This window comes from Clinocottus analis, unplaced genomic scaffold (genome assembly GCF_023055335.1).
Source record: "Clinocottus analis isolate CAN_PGR_092001 unplaced genomic scaffold, fCliAna1.0.p SCAF_9, whole genome shotgun sequence".
Lineage (NCBI taxonomy): Eukaryota > Metazoa > Chordata > Actinopteri > Perciformes > Cottidae > Clinocottus > Clinocottus analis.
This window is the reverse complement of record NW_027176251.1, coordinates 9,688,515-9,715,583: the sequence shown is the minus strand read 5'-3', so window position 1 is coordinate 9,715,583 and position 27,069 is coordinate 9,688,515. Positions and strand designations below refer to the sequence as shown.

The 27,069-nt window shown below is 41.7% G+C and overlaps 1 protein-coding gene across 1 annotated transcript; it reads left to right on the top strand.

Annotated features, from left to right (window-relative positions):
* The first annotated feature begins 1,197 nt into the window (after nucleotides 1-1,197).
* Nucleotides 1,198-27,069, top strand: fhl3a (four and a half LIM domains 3a). Its single transcript, XM_068569610.1, has 6 exons — nucleotides 1,198-1,364; nucleotides 21,702-21,874; nucleotides 22,835-23,009; nucleotides 24,887-25,056; nucleotides 25,246-25,432; nucleotides 25,743-27,069. Exons 2-6 carry the CDS (start codon nucleotides 21,719-21,721, stop codon nucleotides 25,895-25,897), a joined length of 843 nt encoding a protein of 280 aa, XP_068425711.1. The 5' UTR covers nucleotides 1,198-1,364; nucleotides 21,702-21,718; the 3' UTR covers nucleotides 25,898-27,069.

The window sequence follows — 27,069 nt, the reverse complement described above, 5'->3', positions numbered from 1 at the left end:
ATAAAAGAAGTAGAACAATGCTATCTGTCATACGCGGCGGTGCTTCTGCCAACAACACCGTGGCTACGCACTGATTACCGCAATGACTCAAATGATAAACTGTAAAAATTCTGTACTCTTTCTGTGTCCTGACTACAATGACACATCAGGGCCGGAGAAAGGACCCCTGTAGAATAAGGAAGTGAAAACAGCTTCGTTGGTCTTCACCCTGAATTCAAGGCGTGCGATGCATTGTCAGCAAAGGTCACTAGGGACAAAGTACAAACAGAAAAAGTCATATGGTGTTTTATTTTATACATAAACTGTTCAATTACACCAATTCTATCCTCAAATATGTATATGCATTTAATACCCTTACCTAAAACCCAACCTACACCTACACACAAGCTATTTCTCATTCTAAGCCGACCAGCTGTTTTTTAAACATTTTACTGACATTATGTGGTTATGTGATTGTAAAGTTCCAGACTCCTCAAGTGTGAACTAAGCCCATTGTTGTGAGTGATTAATCTCTTTAATTGACCACTCGTTCTGATTCACAGGGAAGAAACTTACAAGGTTTATTGTTTTAGGAAATTCAGAAAGGGCTTTCTTTGCAAACCCACACATAATGTATCTTAAAACTCAGGTAATTATATTGCTTAAAATGCCAAAGCTTGTAGTTTTTTATTGACTTTCCTAAATATGATTGCTGACTGCTGCCATAATACAGACTGATAGTTTAGTAATGAACCTGACTTTGACTTTGACTGGCTAATTAACAAAATGTATTAAAACGAAGCTTACAAGCACAAAGCAGTCAACGCTCCCTTGTTCAGAAACCTCATAATAAATCATTTCCACTACTACTCACCATTAAAAAACCCAGGCTGATTATTACAAAAGACTGAAAATAACCAGCACGTAGACAGAGGGCCCTGCTGGGAGCTCCCATCACACCCTCCGCTGCCCAGACTTTCTGCTCTCGTTTGAAGTCGCAGGAGGGAGGGAGGAATGGCTTTTTGTGTGTGTGTGTGTGTGCGTGTGTGTGTGTGTGTGTGTGTGTGTGTGTGTGTGTGTGTGTGTGTGTGTGTGTGTGTGTGTGTGTGTGTGTGTGTGAGGGGGGGGGCGGGACCTTGTGACTCACCAGCAACTTCCTCAGTAGTAGGACAAATGTAGCCGGCAAAAGTGCATCACTCTCTGCCGCAGAGATTTGACTACTGTCAGAAGGAAACACAGCAAAAAAGTTTTACAGCTGCCGAGCGACGCTGCCGAGCCGCCGGAGGAGCGACCTGCAGACTGATCCCAGATCTGATCTGAGCGAGTGTCCGCTGACAGAGACGCTGAAGCGCGTTGCCCCTGTCAAGTTGACTTGAGTACTCCTGGTAGGACCACTTTTTATTCCTATCGACACTTTTTTGTTTAACGTGTTTCATTGTCCGGCTCTTCGACCTAAGTTTAAGATTACTTCGAAAAATGTTATATTTAATGTATGGGGAAATTAACCAGTGTATCGCCACATCTCATTTCAAGCATCATAAGGGTTGTGGTTATGGTTTCACAATGAAAATGCATGGCATGAAGAATCACTGAAGATCGTTAACTTCAAAGGTTGTGACAGCAATAGTGTAACTTTTTGAATCTATGATTAATGGTTCTAACCGCCTTTCATGAAACCATCTTCATTTCTATATGTGTATTATTATTTTCAGTATAGTAGTGGCAGTACGGCTAGTTGAACAGTGATGATGATCAGTAAACTTATGATTTAACACAGTAACTATTAACTGTAAACATATCATTTAGCCTTAAGATGAAATTTGTTTCTGTACTTTTAATTTTGAGAGTTTCTGCTGCTGTTTAGTGAAACAGCTGTGAGTGTAAAGATTAAAGCAGGCATGGGCTTGACATTATGACAAGCCTTGATGCTTCACACCTTAGTCAAACATGCCACCTGGGGAGTAAAACCTTGACTAAAAAGGACCCACTTCCTGTGACAAGAGAGGGAGTCTGGACATTTTGTGTCTGCCTCTGTGTTTTTCTGTCTCGTTTGTTTCTGCCTTTTTCTTCTCTTTTCTCTGCCGAACTCACACCTGCACTCATGTCAGTATCTCATCGGTGGAGGAACAGACTGCATTGGGCCGTGTGACCCACTGAACTGTGTGGAGGAAGGATTAAGGAACGACTGTTGTGTCACAGAAGCTCCCAGCTGAGCGGCGTGTAAAGGCCTGAGAGAGCAAAGTCCCTCAAACTAATTTGGTCTTTTCTTCAGCAGCAAGAAGTGGGATATGGCAGCGGGCGTCTGGAACGGGTGTGTTTGTGCTGCAACTTCCAGTTTTGTTTTGGCCGTCCATCGCAGCTCGTAGTAGTAGTAGTAGTAGTAGTAGTAGTATTAGTAGTAGTAGTAGTAGTAGTAGTATCATCCCTGTGACGGTTGTTTGGTGTTCCACCTGTTGCGTCATCTGGGCGCAGTGTTTGGAAAGTCAAGTGTTGGGACTTGCCAACAGAGAATATTTGATCAAGATCTTACATGTTGTTCTGGGAATGTATCATCCTTTCTTCAACACTATTGGGAACAGTGAAAAAATAAAGATGAAATCTTGCTTTTTAGCTTTTCTTCTAAAAGACAGTTGGAAGAACTGTTTATGTTACTTGGCACTCAGACTTGTTAGAAACAAAAAGTAATGAGTTTTTTTAATATCTAATTAGACATCTCATTAGCATATGGCAACATTATATCTGTCTGCTTCACTATGTCCGCCAGCTGTGCTGCAAACTGTTTGGTGCTCGGCAGGTACTGGAAGGTGGATTTATCACAGCTAATATGATGCTGCGAGAAAAGAGATTGACGCGAGCAGTGACATTTAATAAAAAACAGTACATGTGCCTCCCCTAAAAAAATGTAAAAACATTGATAATGTAAAAATAGGAATTGGTGAAGCTTTTATAGATCTTTGACATACAGCGATCAGAAGATTTAAAATGAAGGACAGAATACAACAGTTATAATTTAAAACCACTCTGTTCCTCAATCTGTAAGTTACAGCCATTGCAAAAACTACGGCTGGAATGATGCAGATCTCTTTTCTGTCTGTTACTTGAGAAATTACACCTTAAGGGAATTTCAACTCTTATGCATCCCGCTGTGCTTTCACCACTGACAATGTATTTTTACACAAACTGTTTGTCTCAGTAACAAGAAGGGGAAAAAAAATCCCCTTGCAGCCAAAAGCCGGTCATTCTGTCCCATTTCGCATCCGGGAAGTTGGTCTTGACAGCGTGGGCTGTATAATGTATTTGTTTGCTTTCTTCCTCTTCCTCTCTTCCTCTCTGCTTCATTGACCATGGTCACATTCTTCTGAGGTCTCAGTGTTTTTCAAAGGTTAGCCCCACGTGGTGGTTGGACCCCGGCCAGCTCCAAACTGCAGCCGTGCTGCAGCTAAATGATTCGGACTGGTTGTGGCTGGTTTTATGGGTTGATGGAGAATAGGCAGTCAAGTGTTTGCAGGTGGTTAGGGAGCAGAATTTAGATTTGTGTTGAAGGTCTTTATCTTCAGACATTTTGCAGCTGTCTGACCCTCCATGCTCTTTTTCAGAGGACACATTCTGTGTCCTGCTTCGTTCAATCGGCAGGTTTTTACATCCAAAACGGCTGGTGATATTTGATGATTTTTACTTCAGACTGTAATGCATCAACTGCTTGTTCACTTACATTTTCTCTTTGTAGTGTCTTGTCCAAATTTCGGCAAACATTTTGAGAATCCACAAGTTGGAGCACAGCTATTAAGTTGCTTAACTTGTTTTCAACCTTGACTCCGACCAGAATCAAACAATCTAACCAAATCCAGATTTTAGTAAAAAACAGACAAAAAAACAAAAAAAAACCATCACATCTGTGCTACATGTGAGATAAAAAAAAGGACATTATAACTTATAAAACGTTTTCTGTTTCAGCGTGAACAGAACACACAACTGTTCTTTGAACTGTATCTGTGCTTTTTTAATCATAATTCAGAAGTTATTTTCAGTTTGCTGCATGTGTCTCCGAGTCTTGCCCCCTGGTGGTCAGCACCCTCTTCTGCTGTGGGGGCGCGTGGCTAGCAGCAGGAGTGTGTCTGAATTCCCTGAAAGGGAGGAAGTGTCCTCAGGTTTCCTGTGTGGGGATAGCCAGGTGCTGGGGTGTTATTGTGAGGGGCGCAAGACTTCCTCCATGGCTGCATTGTTGGTAAATGTCTGAAACTTGATCCGCTGAGCCAGGGCCCCAGTGGGAGGTTATGTGCCCCCCTCACAATCCAGTCATCCTGCCTCCTCACTCTCCTTCCCTCCCTCTCTTCTTTCTCACTCATTGTGCACTTTTTACCACAGCGTTCACTCCATGTGAAATTGTTTGTAAAGAGAACATAAACTTTATACAGGCAGTTCTGGAGTGTGAAAGGTAACTGACTCTGTGCTAATGGGGTAATTACATTCTTTCAGGGATGCAATTACAGGTCTATACCTAGCACTTACCTGCTACCCTCAAAGGAAGTACTGCTTTCAAAGGAAATACAAAATTGTAAACACAGAATTGCAGATGCCTCATAATGACACTTACTAATTTAATACAAACTAATAATATGTTATTAAGAATGGGGCTATGCTTTGCGTCACTTGATCTACTATGAACTATTAATCAGACACCTCCATCTGCACTATTTGCACTTTTTTGGTAGTTATCTTTCATGTCCTTTTTTGTCTTTTTTAATATTTTTTTTGTCTGTTTCACATGAAAAAGATTATGGTTAGGTGCCGAAATCCTGTCGATTCACTGCTGCATCATCACATTGGGCCATGTTGTGAGCTTGAGGAAAGGTATGAGTCAGGCATGACTGTTTCCCTGCGCCCTCGCCTTAGGGTCATGCTCCAATGGAAGTGTATGGCATGTGCAATTTCACAGGAGATGATGAAAAGAATGCTATGACGCAAGATGTGTGGTGGTTACCAACTTCACCGTCATGTATGTACCTGACGCAATTTTGATCCCACACAAACCTTTTCCTTTTCCCTTCAAACTCCCTGTCCCTGTGGGTTAAAAGATTCATTGCCAATTTGTGTGCAAATCTATCTAGAATTGCTTAATGTCACTGCTTGCTCAATACAATGGCACCTATACAAATATGTCATTCTGGGTAAATGGTACATTTCTACACAGGGAATAAATGTTGTGAAAGCCCATAAATAAGCAAACAGCTGGATAAATTCAGTCAGCAAACTGGCTCCAAAAGCAACTAAGTCCCTTCAAGGAGGATTGAGAGCAAAGCACACATTTGAAGTCTGCAGACAAATTGCAGTGGTTTTTGTACAACTGGTAATGGGATGTGTATTATGAATTTATATAACTAATGGTCATGCCGGGCTGTGACTAATGGCTAAATCATAGGATAACCTATGGTTAATGGAGGCACTTGAGGAGAAAAATGTTGGGTGAAGAGAATTTCTTGTACGCACGGCAATAAGATGTTATTTCACCCTGCTAGATCAAGAGAGATGACAACGTTAAAAGCCAAGGCTTGCACTTCATACTGTTACACCACAGCTTTATATCTGGGATAAGAGAGGGATCTTCTTCTGGATAATGTTGTTATTGAGGGAATCACTGGTCCATTGACCTACAATTATCATGGCTTCTGTCAAAAGTGGATTACTATATTATTGCTTTATTTGCTTATTGTCGACTCAGTAAATCATGTTATACCAAAGTGTTGTGGTGGACCGACACTCCTACACTCTGTGACATCATTGAGTAGAAACTTCTCATGGAAATAAGCTTCAGTATAAGTAAGTCTGCAATCATTTAACAGCAACCTTAGAAAGAACAGAGTAGTTTAATCTCTCTGGGAGCAGCAATGTCGTCACCTTTCCCATTGGAGGTTTTTGTACACTAACTTAATTGGGCAATCATTTGAGACCATGTGGCATGCAGTCTTTAACTACGCAGTGATACACAGCAGGCACTAAACAAGGCAACAATGCCTGAGGCTCAAAATGTCACCTTTCAAACCACTGTAAACCCCTGAGAGCCTGGGCCGTTAACAAAGTATTTCTCCACAGCAGCATGTTAGCGGGACCCTGTTCTCATAACAGATGTCTTGGAGAGGTAATTAAGCCTTGGCACTGTATACGTGCTTTGTTTGCTCCACCATGCCACCACTATGCCTCAACGTCCACCCTTGTTGCCGTGGTAGTTGTGTCTTTTTATGGCTATACCTTCAGTAGCCACAATGCCAACTGCATTATTGTTGATTGGTTCCCAGACACTTCATAGAGTTTGGTTCCACATCTGCAAAGAATGAACCCAGACTGACATCATGGCAGAGGAAGTGCAGCCATAAGAGCGTGTGTGGGTGTACGGCAAAGTGTTGCTGTTCAGCATGTGCATTTTTATTCAAACGTGCAGTAATGCTCTCTGTGTTGCACAACCATCTTCCAGTGGTGAACCATAAGAACCGGACTTGTTTCAGTTACGCATCCTGATTAGATGTGTATTATCTTGTATGAATACAAGACTGTTTATTTGGAGTGCAGCCGTGAGCGAGAGCATTCCCCCCGCTGAAAGTAAACACTGTTAAAACGCCTACTCTGCATGATGAAACTAGCAAGCGATCAAGAATGTGTTACACCATCTTACACCATTGTCATTCTTATCCGCTATGTCTTTTGCTTGCTCGTATTTGACACACACACACACACACACACACACACACACACACACACACACACACACACACAAACAAAAACAACACACTCAGACTCACCCTCTCATGTTCATCTCCATGGCTCTGTTGGAAAGACAAAGGTCTCGACAGAGACAGGCTTAGACAAGCCAGACGCGCTACGAACTCTCTGGTGTGAATTTATGTCAGTCACTAGTCCGTCAATTGGACTGTATTCGACACAGCACCTTTATCAAAATACAGAGAAGAGTGCACTTTGCACTGCTCGGGCCCACTTTGGTACACATTTTGTGAGCTGTCAAAGTTGAGTTGAATACACGAAGGAAGCGGGCAGAATGTTTCTTGGCCTCCTTTGCTTCCCTGAGTTCACTCACCTTCATGGGATACTAGGCGGCTCTCGCACCAGGCTTTGGGGGAGCCATAAATGGCAGAAAGTGTCCTTGGTGTGGCTATAAAAGGATGTCAGCTTGACGATGAGAAGATGCCGCTGATTTACAATTGAGGCGAGTAAGAGAGAGCGAAGGAGGGATTTCTTGGCTTGTTCGGGTGAAGTTGAGGGAGAGAATGAACGGATGAGGAGTGGCTCGAGTACACTATTATTGCCAACGGGTGCATCTGTCAACGCGCCATCACAGAAAGACGCAATCGAAGACAAATGCAAGTCCCTGTGTTTTGAAGTCTGCAAAAGTGGTGCGGTGAGAACGTTACAGTGAAGTACTGCTTTGTTTGACAGCATATTTATAACCAATAGATCATATTGAGCTCAGTATGTTTGTAATAATTGGACAGAACTCAGTCCAGAGGAAGATCAGTGCATTTACAGTCAAACCAAATGATTCACAGACCTCCAGTACCAGATAATTCTGTAGTTTTTTTTTCTGCTTTGACTGTTACTGTAGCTTAATCATCTGTTATTGGAAGACCCTTTAGCTAGAAAGGAAATCTGGGCTGTACACCATCTTTATTTTTACCAAGCTCCAAAGGTCTTTAGATGCAGGCGTGAACGTGAAAATCATTTTAAATTATTTTCCCTGCAGAAACCAATAACGAATTTAAACATTTTAAAATACATTTTTACAGCCTCCTAAAGAAAATGTAGTCGTATGATGTTACTATTTTCTAGTTCTGAGATGACAAAAACACATATGCACAATCATAAATGTAGTTTATAACATGAAAAGAAACGCCAACGTATAGCCTTCTGTTTCTCCTCCACAGCTGTAAAAGTATAGATGGGTACAGTCAAGAGCACTCGCTGCACTCCATATGGTTCTGCAATACGTTTACAGATGGGACACTCAAGTAGAAAAACAGTGACTTTCGTAACAATTAAATTTCAATGGAGGGGCACAAATTACAGATGTCTGGACCTCAATGTCATTAATGGTATCTTCAACCTGAAAAGAAACATATTTTTGTGTCTTTGGAAAGTCTTCCTTCCTGTCATTCAAAAGCAATTATCTTCTGGAACAGCACTAAAGAAACAACAGACTACACTTAATAATCTCGTCAGTTAGGTGTAACTTTCTCTTCTTAATGGTATTTCATAGTGTAGTATATTTAGTCCTCTCTGAGCTTTAAGACATCCTGTTTATCTTTAGAGTCATTCCGAGAAATGAAGCCTTCTCTGTGATGCCAGTAAAATTGTGTGAGAGATAAAATCCTCCATTACAAATGGCAGCTTGATGGAGTGTATATGTCTCGGGCCTTCGACCAAGCCACCTAGATGTTGCTTGACCGCATTAGCAGCAGCGAAGAGCAAATGTAGCACATCTCTTCCACCAATCTATATGTACATGCTCATACATTTGCATAAACTGTGACATGCAAACCCCAAATTATGCACAAACAATTCAAACATGCGGCAGGCTGCTTGAGCATTGGCGATGTAAGTGATCTTGTGAGAGAAAGGTAATTCAGATTTTGTTTAATTTCAATTCCATTCATTAACATTAATTGAAACCAGCTCAGAGGCTTGGATGCAAGCATCTCATTAACACGTTTAAGTAGGATCGAAGGTTTTCCCACCTCACTGAACGCTGCTCAAATCTGTACATTCTGTTGAGTCCTAGCGTCTGGCAATCATCACTAAGTTGTTTTCTTCTTTACTTTTCTCAAGGCCCACCATACTTTAGCAATTCTGTCAGTGCTTTAATGGGCCTAAACATTCAGCTTCAAACGGAACCACATCCAATGTTGGCAATGGAAATTAGATCAATGGGTAAAATGGGGGCCAGACGGTAAGCAGAGCGTAGCAGAGGGCCAATGACAGAAGCACCATGACTTCACTGAGGAAGCATTCAACCCCCCTTAAAAAAGAACCCATCCTTCATCCTATCGTACCCTTTCTCAACACTGGTGAGTGGAAACTGTTCAAGATTTATTGATTGCAAAAGAAAGACCAATGACCATCATCGTGCATGAGTGTCCCTCATGCATGATGATGGTCATTGGTCACACCGTGTCATGCTTGCGGGGATCTGTCAGGGGAGTATTACAGTTTGTCTGCACAGCACTGTTTGTAAGTTTGAGCCATGTTTCTTTTCACCTTCATCCACCAGTGCCATTGGATTCTGCTAGTCCAATAATCAAGGCAGAGGCATGTTCATTTACACAATGTGTGGCATACATTTACAATTCACTTGATGGATGAAGCGGCCATGGAGCCGTTGTGCCTTCAACTAGCTGCCTCTCACTATGTTTGTGTCTGTTTTGTGTTCAGCAGTCTTCCCGCATCCCTCGAAGCTAAGAATACTTGTGTAGGAGAAAGAAGCAGGATAAAGGCAGAATGAGGTCGGACAAGAGTCGGCTGAGAGTTGTGGTTATTAGATTTGAAAGAGATAGACAGGTCTGCTTGGGAAGCAACATAATTCAACCACGCTATCAGTGTTTACCAAAGCACCTGTTCTCACGTCGCCTCTCCATTTAACAACTGCAGCTGGGTCTTTGCATTTTATCACTGATAATGAATTAGGTGGGGAAGATGAATGGTGTTTTGCATGGCTGCATGATAAAGAGATCCTAGTGTGTGACACTGGGAGATAAGGACCTGACGGATTGCAGCTTTGTTCTGGCAAAGTCGAGAAACTAGCTATAGGATTTCTGAACTTGCAGCTCTTCTCGAGACTTAAATGAACCTTAGATGAATCCGCTGGGACCCATTGTCTACCAACGGGAGTATTGCTTTTTGATACCACCACTAATCGGTTTTGAGCGAGTACATGTTTACATCTATCGCTACCATTCCACTGCTCCACTGTTCTTTTGCTACAATAGATTTCTACATGACCTGCTAACCTCCAGAGTACTACAGAATCAAATGCACCTCTCCTGACGGTGTGGGTGGATGCAAACGCTCAAGTAAGAAATGGTAACGCACAAAGGCTCAAGGTCTAAGCAAACCTAGGCTGGAAAGACAGCAGAGAGAAAGAGAAAGGGTAGGTGGGTGAGCGACGGGGGGACGTGGAGGGTGGAGGCAGTCTTGGGATGCATGGCACCATGATTTATGGACACCTTTGAAGTGAGCTCATTCCAGCCACACAGCCTGCCTGCTGCATTTCAGAGCAGGGACCTTCTGGCGGCACGGCGAGGGGGATGAATGACCCTGAGGTCTCTAACCTCCACTAGCGTACCACTCACATATGCACTTCCTGATTATGTGGCAATTCATCAGTGTGTTTGGTTTCCAACAGGCCAAAATGAGCTCCAAGGGCATCCAATGGACTCGTGACTCCCTCCACAGTGATCAATTTAGAGGTCAAAGCGAACAGGGAGAGTGACATAGAGGAAAAAGGAGGCGGCCCCTCTGTGGGATAATCAAAATTGGGTCAAGAGAGATGTGTTCCTACAGAGCCCAGCTATTTCATTTTGCTGCTGTATGCAGAATTATCAGGGGAAATTTAGAGTATCTGCTGTACAGTCTGAATGGAAACTGTTTGTATCATTCTTTGCCATTTAAATCTCTCGCTCCAGTAGTCTCACCAAGGATGACATCATTGTTTGAATAAGTAGAGCTTCCATCTTTTGCTCTGCTGGTGAGGATTGAGGGCTAAGGCTGGTGGCTTGGCAGTAGTCAGTCCCAGTGCCTCAGTCTGGTTTGAATTAATCAGCTACTCAATGTGATTGGATTGTCAGAACCAAGATCTTCCCACTTTGTTTGAAACTCATTTCCTAAATACATCAAATTGTTTGATCTTATCAGCTTCATTCATGCGAGCAGAAAACCAGGGATTGTGAATATGAGCAGTAATTACACTCAAGGGGAAGTCCCCACAAAGGGACTTAAACAAACTGAGGGTGTGTGTATGCAGCTGCTCACTGTGTCTGCTCTTCCTGCACAAGTCGCCCATTGTCCCCCAGTTCGGCTGCTGTGTTTATTTTTTCGTTTGATCCCTCTATCTACCCCCAGCTTTGCATGTTTAGATGTGCGTGAGCATACTACTGTAGGTGCGTGATGTCTCACGCATATGGCTGCAGGTGTGTCTGTGTCTTTGTGACTTTGTACTTTTGCAGGACTGTGTCTGCAGACATAATACGGCTGTGTGTGCGTGTGTGTGTGTGTGTGTGTGTGTGTGTGTGTGTGTCTGTGTGTATGTGTGTGGTGAACTGTCTCATTTATTTTAGGTCAGTTTGACCTGATTTTCTACATCTGTGTTACAGGCCCCAGTGTAGAAATAGCAGGAACTAAAGTCTCTATAAGTGACCTAACTTTGGGATGTATTAATATCTGACATCTGAGTTCCCTTGTGGGTTCAATATATTTAATAGCACATTTTCACATTGCCACAATGAAACGTTGGGTTGAACCCTCAGTCAGCGCTGCGCAGCATGAAACGAGAACGCAGTGTCCACCGCCAAGAGGTTTATGGTCCAGGGGAATGAGGACACTGTTTACACGTTACCATGGAAATGTGTCTGAAAAGGGGAAAAAATGGCTGCATGTACTGGAAATGACTTCTTAGACATGCATCCCAGTCTTTTTTACATTTGGCAGACACCCCTTGATTTTCTAAGAAAACATACAACTTTTCTTCTTATTAGCATGAACTAGTCTTCTGAAGGTTATAGTGTCAGGAATGAAGGTGTCATAGATGTAGATCTTTCTTACTGCTTATAGTGTACAATACCCATGAAAAGCATATAATAATTCGAAACATCCACCTGCTTATGTGCAACATGCTGAATATTCATGACTGACGATGTCGGGATGTATACTTTAATAAATACCAGTCTTATCCGGGCCTCAGGGTCAGGTGCCATCACTGCAGCCACGAGCCGCAAGTCTGAATGAGTTATAAATAATTGCTAGCAGTTGTGGGTGTGCTCTGCACAGTTGTGTGTGTGGCATGCTTAGATTGCTGAGTGTGCGGCCTGTGAAACCTTATCCCAGCTCCTTGATGTTGTGGCTGGTTTCACTGACTCAGCAACATTAGAAGACCACCTGGGAATGGCCAGTCTTCTGGAGCCATTTTAGGTCTTTTGGTTCGCAGTCGGCCTTGGTCCTCGTTCCCTGTGGGTCAGCCACAAAGGTAGTGCGTAAACACACGCTGTCACGTTTACATCACAACAGATGATGCACTCATTGTCGTCATGCTTGGGCTTGTTTTTAACCATTATGTATCCTCATACAACTTTATTTATGAATATCTAGCAATCCAAGTAATCAGTGCACCTTGAGATGAGAGTAAACTTCCTAACTTTCCTCAAGACAAAACACAAAAACAACTGATAAAACTGTATTATTTTGGCTTATGTCAAGGCCACACTCTTGTACAGCTGGCCTTGTGGCCACACAAGGCCAGCTGTATAAGATGCATTTCTCCCAAAGTTCAACAATAAATGCATAGCCAAAGTCAAAGCATCCTCATTGACCCATGGTCAGATTCCATGGTCCAAAACCCCACAGCAACAACTCAAAGGCACGTGCCTCAAATCCATATTAGGACCTATGTAAATCAAAGGAGGCCAGATTGGCCTCTACGTCTCTTGGCTCTGACAGTTGAAAGCAGTTAGTTTTATTTATAGGAACGGTCCAGAGGTAATTTTCCATTGTAACATCTTGCAAGACGTTTTCTGTGTCTGCCTGGCCTCTAAACGCACACACACACACACACACACACACACACACACACACACACACACACACACACACACACACACACACACACACACACACACACACAAGTGTTGATATTTCTGTTTTGTCGCGAAAGATATTGCATCAGAAGGGCTCTTTCGGGCTGGTCATGTGAAAACAACGTCCTCTCCAGGGGCTTGCACACCAGTAGCGTACCCTGACCTCACTATGCATACTTCTTATTCTACTCTGATATGAATGGAGACTGGGCTGTTTTACACATGTTAAGTGCAGTATGTGTAGGCCAGGGTGCTTTCAAATTAAATGCATTTATGTAAACAACAGCTCCACAGTCCAAAACAAAGCAGGCGTCAAAACTGAGATGGGTCTTCACTGAACAGTGGAGGCTTCGGGTTTCAAAGGGATGCCCTATCCCATGGATGACAGGGTAATGGACGACAGGGACGATGTGAAGATATTAGGATAATGACTAAGATGTCCATTTTAGGGCACAAATCCGCCCTGGGAAACTTTGGAGTAAAGGAGTCCCTGGGATTATTAGCCATGTTTGTTCAAAGACAAATAATATACCCATCCTCTCATACAGAGGCTTTAGCGCAACCCTACTGAACTTATTTATTCTAAAAAAAGAAAACTTAAGCACCTTTCTCAGTTTTCCTTATATACAGTATTCTTATCTTTGTGGCGTGGGCAGTTTTGTTCAGCAGGCAGCGGCTTTTAATCTTTTGGTTGTCTATTGGATGTTTATCACACACTCTTTAACTCCATTGTTTCTGCATTCCTCACCTTCCTCTCCTCTCAGCACACTATTTACCGCCTCAGAGTGTATCCAAAGATCAGCTCACACACTGTCAAGATTCTTTTTTCTTGGAGAGAGGGAGAGGGAGAAAGAGAGAGAGGGAGAGAAAGAGAGGGAGAGAGGGAGAGAAAGAGAGGGACAGACAGAGAGAGACAGAGAGAGAGAGAGAGAGAGAGAGAGAGAGAGAGAGAGAGAGAGAGAGAGAGAGAGCTTTTCTTGCATTCTCCAGGCAGTGACTCGCCAAAACCTCCCCTGGCACACAGGAGTTGACTGCATAGTTTCCTTAATGTAAACCAGATGCGACGCACTAATGTATGGCAGCATTTTTTTCTTCAAAGGACGACAAATGCCAAAAATGTAGCCTCCTGGTCATCCAGAGACACGGTGATATAAAAATAAATTCAGATCCATTCCTGAGTTCTAAACTTTCCCTCATGGTGGTTGGAACAGTACTGTATGATTTAAAATAATTGCGACGTTATTGTTTGGTGTTGGTGGCGTATTCTGGAACATTGGGATTGAGACACGCCTGTGGAAGGGGACCGATGAGTTGTGACAATTGCCCTTTCAGCCGCTCCCTCCTTCAGAAAGTCATCCGTATGCACATGGAGGCCTCCTTGCTTGCATGTTCTCAAGTTTCTGTGTGCCAAGCAACTGTCAGATTATGACTAATGTATGTTTTAAGTATAACCAAACATACGTCAGTGCAGGCTTGTGCTGTGCTTTTGTTTATCTTTTTGTACACATTTAAATCACCACATCAAATCCTTTTAATAATTGAGTCCAGAAGGTTTGACGTGCAGTTTACTTGCAGCTTTGCTCTAATGCTGCAGTGTGTACCGCAGAACAGAATCCAGACTAATATTAGAAGACATCGAGTCGTATCCATACAACAGCACGGTCGTTAAAAGCTGCCAAGGTTGCCAAATTACAAAGACCGTGGTGACATTTTACGCTGCAGGTAGTCATTTTCCTCCTTTATGTTTACGATGTTGGCTTTCATTTGAGCCCTCTGCTCTGTCCCACTCACACCAAGCAGTGTTTAATGCTCTGGGACAATAACAGGTTAGCGTTCCAGCGTCTGGTCCTGCAGCCTGTACTGTATCTTGAAGTCTGACCCAGTTTCCCACAGAGAAGCAGTCTCAGGTGCCTCCGGACCAACCCCCACTCTTACTCCCCTCTGCCCTGCCACAGCTTGTTCATTGATGTTAAAAAAGAAGAAGAAGAAAGTCTGTAAATGAAGCTGTTTTATAGCTAGATGCTCAAAGGCTTACGGTAGTGTCCTGAGAATGTGGGTGGTCATGGTTCTCTTCTCATGCAAGATCGAGCGATTACAAAAATGACAACACTCAAAGTAGAGCCGCCGGTTGTTTTCCAAGTTCAACTGAACGTCCGCTGAGTGCTGACCCCATCGTATAAAATGATGACCGCACATTGCTCAAAGTCGTAAATGTCACAGTGATGATTGCAGTTTTGTTTTTCTGGCTTAGAATCTATGTCACAATGACACTAAACAGCATGATGCTTTATTAAACTCACATTTCTTACAAACTATAAGTATACAAAATCCTTTCTTAACATCAGAATTAAAATAGTTTTTTTATGGTTTGTATGTCCCTAACCAGTACTTATAAGCTTGTTTAAATAAGGACATTTGTTTAAGAAAGAGCATTTTCTGTCCATGAGCAACTTCTTCCGCTTCCTGTAATAATAATATCCATTGTGTGTCGTTTCAATTCCTAGTCTTTCTTTATCTGATGCGCGCCAAACGTATGACTAATGTATAACAAATATAGTATAATAATTCAATCTCCACTTTTTGTGTCGTTTTATTGTGTATTTATTGACCCTGAATGGATGTGACTACTTGTCCATGCACACGTTCAGCCATGTTGGTGTGATTAAGCTTGTGCAGTTTCACACATAATGTGGCTCTAGAAGCTTCTCCCAAAGGACCTGACCTCAGTTTCCTGTCCCTTGAAGAAAAACATGAACGTAATCCCTTTGACATTGTGTCATAAACACAAGTTCTGGACCATTAAAAAAGTCTTTTGCAATTCATGCCTTTGTCTTTTCGCATTAGTCACCAAATGGAAAAGTCTTCCACGGTTGTGAGGCGCTGGAATAAATAAGATCAGACGACTTCCCCATCAGGCTCCTTTCAAGTGGCCACTGAACACAGACACAAATGAACTATTCTGAAGTGTGTTTTTGACATTGTACTTTATTTTTGATACGCTAAACCAGGCCCTCAAATGATATACTCAAGTGTCCAGTGCTGTACTTTTTCTACATCTCAAAACCAGCCAAGGAGCATTAGTGTCTCTGGAAGATGTCCAAACACCAAACAGAAGGCGATGTGGTGGTATGCGTTCATCCAAATTCAGCCGTCTCACTTTTTTAAACAAAAATCAAATTACTTGGCCAAAAAAACTCAAGAGTGCTGCTTTACTGAAGAAACTTGCTCATCTAACTCATCTAATCAAACCACAGGTTGCACGTCTGGGTGTTATCTTAGACGTTGTGTGCGCCATATTAATAAAGTGATCAAAGTAGCCTTAATCCATCGAAGACATATTGCAAAAGTACAGCCTCTATTGAATCACCTAATGCAGTCATCTTATCTCAAGTAGACTAGACAACTGCAATGCACTCTTTATTGCAAAATCCATTGAGATGCGGTATGTTATCTAAAACTCTGCTTTGAGACTGCTAACAAGAGCAAAATAAAGAACACATCACTCCAGACGAGGCTATAGGCTGCGCTGGCTGCCTATAGCCTCCAGTATTGATTTTAAAGCCCTTTTAGTTGTCTACAAAGCTCTCAACAGCTTAAGACCAGCCGACATCACAGACTCCCTGTTGCTCGATGTTCCTCCATGAACCCTCAGATCCTCCACTGCAGGGTTTCTAGTTCCTCGAAACCCCTCGAAAATGAAAATTGGAAATGCACTTTTTTCACTAACGCACACAAACTGCCAACCCCGAAACATTAGAGACAGCCTCTGTGGAAATTTTCAAGCATAATTTTACAACATTATTTTCCCAAATCTTTCTTTTCTGACAGCACTTCATGTGCGTTCCACAGAATAACACATCTGTCTTTCAACCTTTTGTGTATTTAAACTCTTACGTCTCTTAAGAAAATATTTATTTATTTGTAATTTAAAATGTTTTGCAGTTTTTTCTCATTGTTGAATTTTTTTCAATTACACTTCAAATGTAAGCATGCTCTGTAAAAGGCAGGTTTTATGTTTTTATGTATTAATTAAAATGTACACTTTGAGCAAAGAAATGTGATAAATTAATGTACATTATTATCATTATTTTTTACTTTCTTCTACTTTGATTTAAGTTTTGTCAGAGGTTTTTAAGATCCTGCTTCAGCATCCATTTGCTTCTACACTGTAACCTTCTTAAAGTTTAAAGCTGAAAGTTCTCTTTTGTCTCTTGTCCTCTTGTTGTGTTTGATTTCTTCTCCGTTCCTTCATCACTCCCTCTGGGAGCTGTATAAAGAGGAATCATCATCTCACTCTATTCTCTGTTTACTGCCAAAAGATCAAACAGTAAAATGCAGTGGCGGGCCGTGGGTTTTAAACCTAGGCCTTCAATGAGTGCCGTATAGTCCACATCATAGGCGGACTGGGGGCGAAAAAGTGGGAGCCACTCCACCAGTATGACGCGAAAAAAAGGAGACGCTGCTGTTGAGCAATGCGCAGGGCGCGTGGACCAACCCACGAAGCCACTTCATCCACCAGCGCGGACTCCCCGCCGAGCAACGCACAATTATGCAGCGCCTCTTGGCCGACCGAGCCACCCCACGCCCCCAGCAGGCTGAAGGCAGAGCAACAGTGGATGACAGGATCTGTGCTTTGGGAAAATAATACAAATAATTATAATACATGTAATTTGTGAAAAACACTTAAATGATAAAATAGCTATAATTTTGGCTTGCAGTGATGGCTTGGAAGGCCCTGTCGGCCCACCACTGGTAAAATGTGACTAAGTGGCTTCATAGCCGCCACTTTGTCAAAGTAAATCAGACCTAATCACTCTGCATGCTAACATCCACACTTGTTAAAGGATACACTTGGACATAAAAGCCTACGACTCACAATGGACCGATATACACAGACCTAACAAGTAAAGCCCTGGTCGTGAAATGGTTTCTAACTATCTGCATTACTTGCAGACCTCATTCTACAGCAATTGCCCCTTGGCATTAATCCAAACCGTTTAAAAATGTGTCATGCATCATTGTCAGACTGAGTCATGTTGGTCTTATCAGGTGGGATACAGTTGCACCACTTCCGCTATGTGACGTTTTTGTGGCAGAGATATGACACTCTTACATTGGCCACTGTGTGCTTTGTTGTTGTTGTTGTTGTTGTTGTTGTAGTGAGAAAAAGGAAGACAAAAACAGAGTGAGCAGCAGCTGCTCCACTGACATTAACTGTATGGACTCATGGAAAATCCTCATCATTTAGCTTAAAATAGAACCTAATTTAATTTGTAGCACTAAATAAAAGGAAACTCAAAATGTTGTATCTCCTGGAAATACTGTGTGCTGAATTGTGAAGCTAGAGTTAATTTTATATTTTTCTGTTTACCTTTGTTGACTGTAAATTGGGCTATTGCCTGATGCAATATTACAAGACAACAATAATTAATACTAAATAATTAAACTACACACAAGCTTATCCATAATAGGTGCCTGCGTATCTTAACAATTGATTTGTCTTGTCATAGTAAAACAGGTATTTAACAAGCACATTCTACTCATGCATGGCGGGGGAAGGAACTGGCGGGCTCGTTCCCAGCAAGTTGTGTGGACTGATCATTTAGAATCAACCAGAGCGTAAGCAAAGTTTGTGCTGGGGATTACCGGGCCTGCCTGTGGGACCGGACTGGACTCGACAGGGTATATCTGCTGGCCCTTCGTTGACCAACCATATGTGGCCCTGCAACAGTATGCAGCCTGCTTTCTAGCACTGGTCTGTTGCTCTGCGGTGAACAGTCATAAATTGACACACACAATTAATTTTGATCGTGCTTTTCTCTTTGAAAGAAGTCCCTAAATATAGTTTCCGAGTGGCAGAGCTTGTGTGGTTTTCATTAAGCCTTAGTGGTGAGCCTAAAAATGTAAAGATCGTCCATAAAGGAACAACCGTATAAAATTCATCCATCTGCTTTGGATAGACTTGGTTTTGAGAAACAGACTAATTTACTGACCAATGAGAATGCCATTGTAAGGCCTTTCATCCAGCAGACAGACTTGCAATGGTTAAGAAAGCCAGATGAAGATAGTTCTGCAGAGTCATTCAAACCCATACAGCCATATCAAATAATACACATTTTAGTCTCTCTCTCACAGGAACTCCCTCTGATTCATTATTGTGAATGGAATGCACTGTTGCCTCTATTAAATAGAGATTCACACGTATTGCAATACTGTAATTAAACTCAGTAGAATAATTCGAGACCATTGTCTTGTAGAGAGGCCGATTTCCTTGAAACCCACATTTTTTCCCATGGGCCTAAATTCAGTTTTTGCTCTGGTATTTGGGAACAATATTAACTCAGAGCAGGGTTGTTAGTCACTGGGTTCTGGACATGAAGTAGATGGACCTCTGCTGAGAAGTTGGCATATACAGTAGCAGTCAGATACAAACCCCCTGTGAGAACTGGCCTCCGGACTGAAGTTCATTGTGACCCAGATCCTTCTCTTCTCCCTTCAATTTGCTGTTGTATGTTTTGGGTCAGCGAGTACTCTATGCAGTCACATCTTAGTCCATCGTCCGGGGGGGGTCAGTGCACTGACGTCATGCCCCCTCTCTGTGAGAGCCTGTGTGATGAGGAGTTCATGTCAGGCTCTGCATTGACTCCTCAAACACTGATACTCAAGGTGAAATTTATCTGAAATACAATCCCTTCATCTGCTTTCTAAAGGATTACATATTTATGTTTGGAATCTTTGCAATTGAGTGTAACGTTCCCATCTGTGCTTTTGTGAGTTCTCCTTTACTTAATACGAACCAGATAGCTGGCAAACTAGTTATTCTAGCTCAAACATCCCTCTGGAGACCTTAAAAAAACTTGTTGTGAAGGAAAAAATGCAACCAGGGACACCTTAAGTGATCCATCTCAGGTACAGGGACCTTGGCTAGTTAGACATCTGTGTTTAAGGAAGTTCCATGACCTACTTTCTATAGCCTCTGACTACTTATGTGGATGATACATCGGAAATCGGGGAGGGCGATAAACAGTTGCCTGATTTGCTTTGGAAATTAAAGCTGACATCAGACGTCATAGCGCTGGCCTGCCGGCTTTGTGAGTCATGCCCCGTCTCGTTCTCTTACCTGGCAAGCAAACGCAGCACATACCTACTAGCACTGCAGATAACATTAAGGTCATAATGCTCGTTTTCAGCTCTTTACTTTGTTGATCTAATCTTGAGGTTGCGGTTACGTGGGCTGATAGCAACGTCTGAAGAATGGTGTGTCAAATGCACTGAAATGTAAGTTAAAACTCTGACTCGGCACTTTGCTGTACATTGCCCAGGCCAACTACAGCTGCTTATTCTGATATTGTTTTATAACCCCCTGATGGATCCTATAACATGAGGCATCAGAAACTAAAAGGTATCCATTCAGTCATTAGAAATATTTGGCTGCCCGGTGATGCAAGCCAGTGTGCACACACGGCTGCAGGGCTGCTTGACCTGTCTTAACGTTATCGAACTGTGTTCTTTCCAGTTCGGGGGAGTGGTGTTGGGGGAGCAAAAAGTCTGTCACTGGCTTAAATATGAATACTGTGAGCAGGTGAAGTTTGTTGGGTCTTGACTTTCTCACCCCGACTCATTAAGAGCTTTTGTCTCGCAAAGGGCTGAGACAGAGGAAACATGAGAGTCTGGGACTAATGCTTTCTTTGATGATGGATCTTGTGTGATTTGGCTTTTAGTCTTTGTTCCCTCTTTCTGTGTCACCCTGTATTAGAGTCTCCGCATGTCTGCTACGTGCTTTGTGTAAATGACGTTTGGGCACTTGCGTAGTTGGACTTTGTGGTTTATTGTGTAAGACAGGCAGCACAGTGCCAGTTTGCGGTTTGATTGATTAATATCTCAGATTATTATTACTGGGTGGTGGGAATGAATAGCCAGAAGCGCATCGTGCCAGAGGGTTGTATCACTTATCACTGGGTTTTCCTCCAGCCATGCTGTAATGTTTTGGCAACCTGATATTGTTGCCATAATGCTCTCACAATATTATTCTGTCACTTTGTTGTGTGCTCAGTCATGATCGAGGGGCCTATCACACGGTGAGAACCATGCACAGTACACTTTCTGTGTGTGTGCATGTTACTGTCGGTGCGTCTTTATGCTGACACGAAGACACTTTTTTCGGGAGTCGTGTTCAAACAGCTCCGAGTGTCTGTGCCTTTGACACACGCAAACACTTGAATGCTTCGTAGAGTTTCTCCATCTGTTGGTGGTCCACGCTCTACTTGCAGATACGTTCTTGGCTCATGAATATTAACAGGTGTGTATGATGTGCGGGCTTATACACTATACACTACCGTATGCCCACTCAGTCATGAGAGAAGTTATTCAGTTTGCATTTGTGCTCTTTGATGCTGCTTCATGCTCCAGACTCCGAGTGGTCGACAGCGACAGGAAAGAGTTCTGGTAGTTACCGAGAGAAAGTAAAGTAACAGCTCCTTCGCTTGTCCCCTCCCTCCGCATCAGTCACACTTTCATTGCACAGGAATAAAAGTTAATAGGGATTTTGCTCTCTCTCTCTCTCTCTCTCTCTCTCTCTCTCTCTCTCTCTCTCTCTCTCTCTCTCTTTCTCTCTCTCTCTCTCTCTCTCTTTTTCCACTTGCTCCCACTTGCACGCCGTGTTTTGTTTGAGCCCAACTTCATCGCTGGTACAAGTGGAAGTATTTACAGAGTAAACATTGGCAGTGAAAGACTATACTGCTGGGCCGGAAAAGGTGACTGAATCATCCTCTTCTTTGGGCTCATCCCTTTGTTCTTTGCCTCATCTTGTTTGAAGTTGTTCACCTTTGTTGTCTTTTTTGTTTTTGTTTCAATTGTTGCTTTACTTTGTTTCAGATTTAAAGAACATTACAATGGCTGACAGCTTTGACTGTACCAACTGCAAGGAGTCCTTGTATGGCCGCAAGTACATCCAGTCAGACGACAGCCCCTACTGCATCCCCTGTTACGACAGCCGCTTCTCAAACACTTGCGATGAATGCAAAGAGCTGATCGGCCATGACGCAAGGGTAAGGCATCCTTTTTGACATGATCAGACCTGCATCATCTATCTGCTACTCAACAGGAACATGTGGAGTCTATGCAGAATTAAATCGTGAACGCCACCAAGTTTTATGTATAATTAAAAGAAGAAAACATTACATGTTACTCAAATATGTCTGTAACATTCATTTTTGGTAATACATGCAGTGGAATTAACCGCACAAACGTGCCCTTTATCTTTCCACAATATGAGCCACATAACTAATATATCGTCCTAATTAGTTTAAGCCATTGTTTTAGACCATGGTTTGACTTTTCTTTGATTGCTATAAGAGAAGTTATGTCATTTAATGACACATAATTCATGCTAGATGAGACATGCTTTATATATTTTGAGTGGCAAGACAGTAAAGGTTAATTTAACATGCAATTATACAGCACTTTTTCACTGAATCCAAATAAACCAACAGCTAGTTTGGTCCCAGATTATAAAAGTGCAGCATGAGGTTCTCCTATAATTCCCACAATCAAGTTCAACTTGAATCTTGCCTGAATGGAAAACATGAACATGAAGTGGATCATTTAAGACTGGCATACACTGCTTAGTGGAGTTTACAACGTGGGGAAGTAGTAGTTAGTAGTATTAGTAGTTTGTTTAGCTAAGGAGGCCAATGAGTTATCAACAAGTGGGTGAAAAATAAAGCCATGTGTGATACTTTTGTGTGAACAGTCATGCTCAAAAGTGCAGTCCATTCTGTACATGTACACACACAGTGTAACCAGGTACTGGTTACTGCCTATGCAGACTATATGCCAGTTTGACCCTCACCAATTTGACCCAAACCCAATTTGTTGGTGTTAAATTTTGCAGTCTTTTTTCTTATTTGCCTCAATTCTGAAACTGTAAAAGATGAAAACAAATTTAAAAGACTGATAATTATAATGGTCGTTGAATTTATTGTTGTCTCCTCTTGTTTTCTTGCCAGGAGCTCTTCTATGAGGATCGGCACTATCACGAGCACTGCTTCCGCTGTTTCCGCTGTGATCGCTCGTTGGCGGACGAGCCTTTCACCAGCCAGGAGGACGCGCTGCTCTGCAATGACTGCTACTGTAATGAGTTCTCCTCCAAGTGTGTGGCCTGCGACAAAATTGTCATGCCAGGTAAAGTTGCAAGATACAACTGGGTGTTGAGATACAAGGCTTATCCCCTATGTGCTCTCTGAAAGACTCACTTTCCAACTACGCCGTGTTTTTTTGGACGTGAACAAGCTTTATTTAAAATCCAAGAAGTGGGAGGTGATTTAAATAAAATTAGAATGAAGGAGGGAGCGACATACTTTGCATGAAATGCATTTGACAGTGCCATATATTATGGTACTTCACTCACCCACTAAGCATTAGTCTCGTTCATCCACATTTTATTTTATAAATTCAAATTTCAAAATAGATAGGGAAATTACTTTGGAAAATGATGATGTGACAAATTCCAGGAAGCAGAGACAAATGAAAAGTATAAAGTAACAGATCAAGTAGATATAGAAAGGAGAGAGGTTTTAGAAAGAATAAAAAAGAAGGAGAGAAGAAAGAGACAGAGGATCCAGGATTCACCAGCCAGGGCTGAATTTGACAGAGTAATTGCCCGTCTGCTTGACTTGTTGTACGTAAGCCAGATCCCCAGGGCTCGTGGGCTGCCAGCAGACTGATGATAACAAAAGATAAGCAAGTCACTTATTGCAGCCCCCCCATAGTAGCTTACACAGTCCCCTTTATTTCTAATGTAGACAACCTTGTGTTTTCTTATCAAGGTCACACTTTTGCATTACATTGTTCAATTATGCACTGGTAAGTCACCTTGAGAGGAAAAAAGTTTTAGAGAGTGTTGAGGTCAAATATATTTTAACTAGGACATATCCTGGTGATTAGTCGTATACGGTACAATACTGCATCACTGTTTCAAAAAATGCTGCAATTTTAGAGAGTGTTCTCCAACAATAGAACAAAACAGCCCTTTTTTGCTGAGACAAAACAAATCCTCCCTCAAAAGAGACAGACACACTTCACTTTGTTTGACAACTGAAGTTGAACAGCTTAAGCTGTTAATGTCGGAGACGGAAGCAGAGAGAAAACTTAATACCAACACCATACAAATGGACTGTTTTTTTTTTTTATTGGACCAGATAAATCTATAATAACATCTTCACCAACTGAAGAGGTTTAATAGACACAGATAGTGCTAAATACATAAAGACAAAAAAAAGGAAACACAACATTCTTGCGCATTATTCCAAGAGCAGTTTGTGTTTAAAAATATAGCAAGAGAGATGAATAGATTTAGGCTGAATCTAGTCAGATTCCTTTTTCCTGACTAAGTCGACATAAATGGCACCTTAAAGTCCAACCAATAATTGGACCTAAGATTGTAGTTTTTTGTGCATGCGTAACGTGCCGAGAATAACCTACAATGACCCCCAAAATTATACCTATTTAGCATTTCAGTGTGTTCGCTTTTATTCTAATTGTCAAATACCTAACTGCTAATATTTACCTCCTTGAGCTACTGTTAAATTTTATAACCTTGGATGTTTTTTGTGTTTTTTTCTGATTTTGACTAGAGACACAGCTTCAGCACATAGCCTGTAGCAATGAAACGATAGAGTGTATTGTCGGCTTCACCCGAATCACTGCATCACCAAATAATAAACCAACCATCATAATAAAAACCTCAACAGCTAAGGGATATAAGAAATGGTATTATCTCTTTCTGTATGGCATCCCGCCAGTTAGTAGCAGTAGGAAAAAAGTATGGGGCCTGTGGTATGATGATTTAAAATGAAATAAATCTAAGAGACAAAACGTGTTGTATATGCCTTCAAACAATTGAAGTGTATCATTTCATAGTTCAATAAAATTACCACAAAAACACAAAACAAGATGCATTCTACACAAAAAGTTAAGTCTCCCTCTGCTCTCTTTCAATCTTTCTAACCTTCTTCCTATTTTTCTTTCTCTGCCTCCTGTCATCACTCTCTCTCTGCCAGGTACAAGGAAGTTGGAGTATTCAGGCTCTACATGGCACGAGGGCTGCTTCATCTGTCACAGTTGCGAACAGCCAATTGGCTCGAAGTCTTTCATCCCTGACAAGGATGAACACTACTGTGTGTCCTGCTATGAGGACAAGTTCGCCCCGCGATGCACACGCTGTAAAAAGGTGAGTAAAGTCATCCAAAAAAATCCCAATGACCCTCGCCTGGTATTCAAATAGAAAATGCAAACAAATGGGAAACACAAGTGGGAAAAGATCAAGGGATGGAAGGATGGCGCCCTATACTTATTGCCAGATTTTCACAAAATATTTTAGAAGTGAATTGAAAAGACCTTTGACCTCTCTCATTTTCAGACCCTGGCTAAAGGTGGTGTGACCTATCGGGAGGAGCCGTGGCATAAGGAGTGTTTTGTGTGCACCAGCTGCAAGACACAGCTGGCGGGGCAACACTTCACCTCCCGGGACGAGAGTCCTTACTGCCTCAAGTGCTTTGGCAACCTGTATGCCAAGAAGTGTGAGGCTTGCAGCAAACCGATCACAGGTAAGATGACGTGACTATGTTGTTCACGATAATATTGATTTTAGCTAGCGCACTTTTTGGTATTGATTTCAGGTTAAATGTGAAAAATAGACTGACTCAAAGGTTGGCAGCCAGTTTCTTCATTTGCGTGCAACTATTTTAACTCAGATCTTTGCTTATTTACTCATGGATGTCAGCGTTACAAAGAAATAATTACATTTTTTAACTTAAACTACAAAAATTCCCGAAGATTTCTTAATCCCATAGCTATGTTTTGAAGCATGTGTGGTTTGCTGAATTCAAAAGTCTGAAGCTGCTCTTCTTGTCTTAGGTTTTGGAGGAGGAAAGTACATCTCGTTTGAGGATCGCCAGTGGCATCAACCATGCTTCACCTGCTCCCAGTGCTCTGCCTCACTGGTGGGCGCCGGCTTTTTCCCTGATGGTCCCGACAGGATCCTGTGCCGTGATTGCAACAGCAACCTATAGAGCAGTCCTTCACCACATTCTCACCCTTGACTTACCTTTTACCTTTCACCACAGCATTTCAAGAACCCCAAGTCATTACCGAAGAAGGTAACGCAGGCTAACAAATGCTGCCTCTCAGGTTGTTTGTATATAAAGAGATCCGTTCCCTGTGGTCCTTGATCTTCATCCATGAGTTAGTGCTGCAATGTTGTTTCACAAAGATTTCCTCTTTGACAAAAAAGTTAATGATTTTATGCAACAAAGTTTATGCAGTGCCTTAAGAATAACACCATTTATATGGTATGAATAATTGAACCAAATAAATGCAAATTGCGAGTCACTTTGCAAAAAGATAGTCGTATTTTATATAAAATAGTTGCCACTTCAGGTAGGGATCAGACTGAGGAGGAGAGGCAGAACACTGCTACAGTATAGTATGTAAACCTCAGTCTGTATTTCAAAGTATGGTGGAGGTACTATTTGTCTGTTTTAATGTCCTTATAACTGCAGTTTTAAGCATTTTAATTAGAATGTCAGAGAGTAAAAACAAGGCCAAAATGTGGAAAAGCTTTGCTAATTATGCTTTCAGTGAGGTAGTCAGTTTATGCTAGTTATGATCATTAAAGTCCTTTGCACTTTTGATAAGATATTATTTTGCTACCATGTTATGTGCACAATAAAACACAATTAAAAAACATGGCACGCAGACCACTTTTGTTATCTGTATCTGCTTTTGTTGAACTTTGCAATGACACATACATATTCATCTTATTTCTGTCTTTTTTATTTTTTGTAATAATTATTTTTTCTTTTTTTTTATCACCCTTGCTCAAAGAGCCAGCATTTGACCCCAAAGAAGCTGAATTGAAACGTTGTTGCATATTGCAGGAGTATGCATGCCATGATTTGCGGAAATACTTATGTTGTTGCTCTAAACACTGTTAGTATTCTGTTTTCCATTGTCAGTTTGTAACATGTATGTGAAAAGTTATTAAAAAGAAATACCTGTATTTCATAATTTCAGCTTTGATGCTGGTGAGTCAGAGTTGCCAAAAAAAAGATGGAAATTGTAAGATGGAAAATATAACATTGAGACAATAACAGTATGAACTTACTGTAAAAAAAAAAGAAAAAAAAAAAAAAGAAGAGAAAGATGATAATTGATATGGCTTAATACTATATGGTTAGTTTTA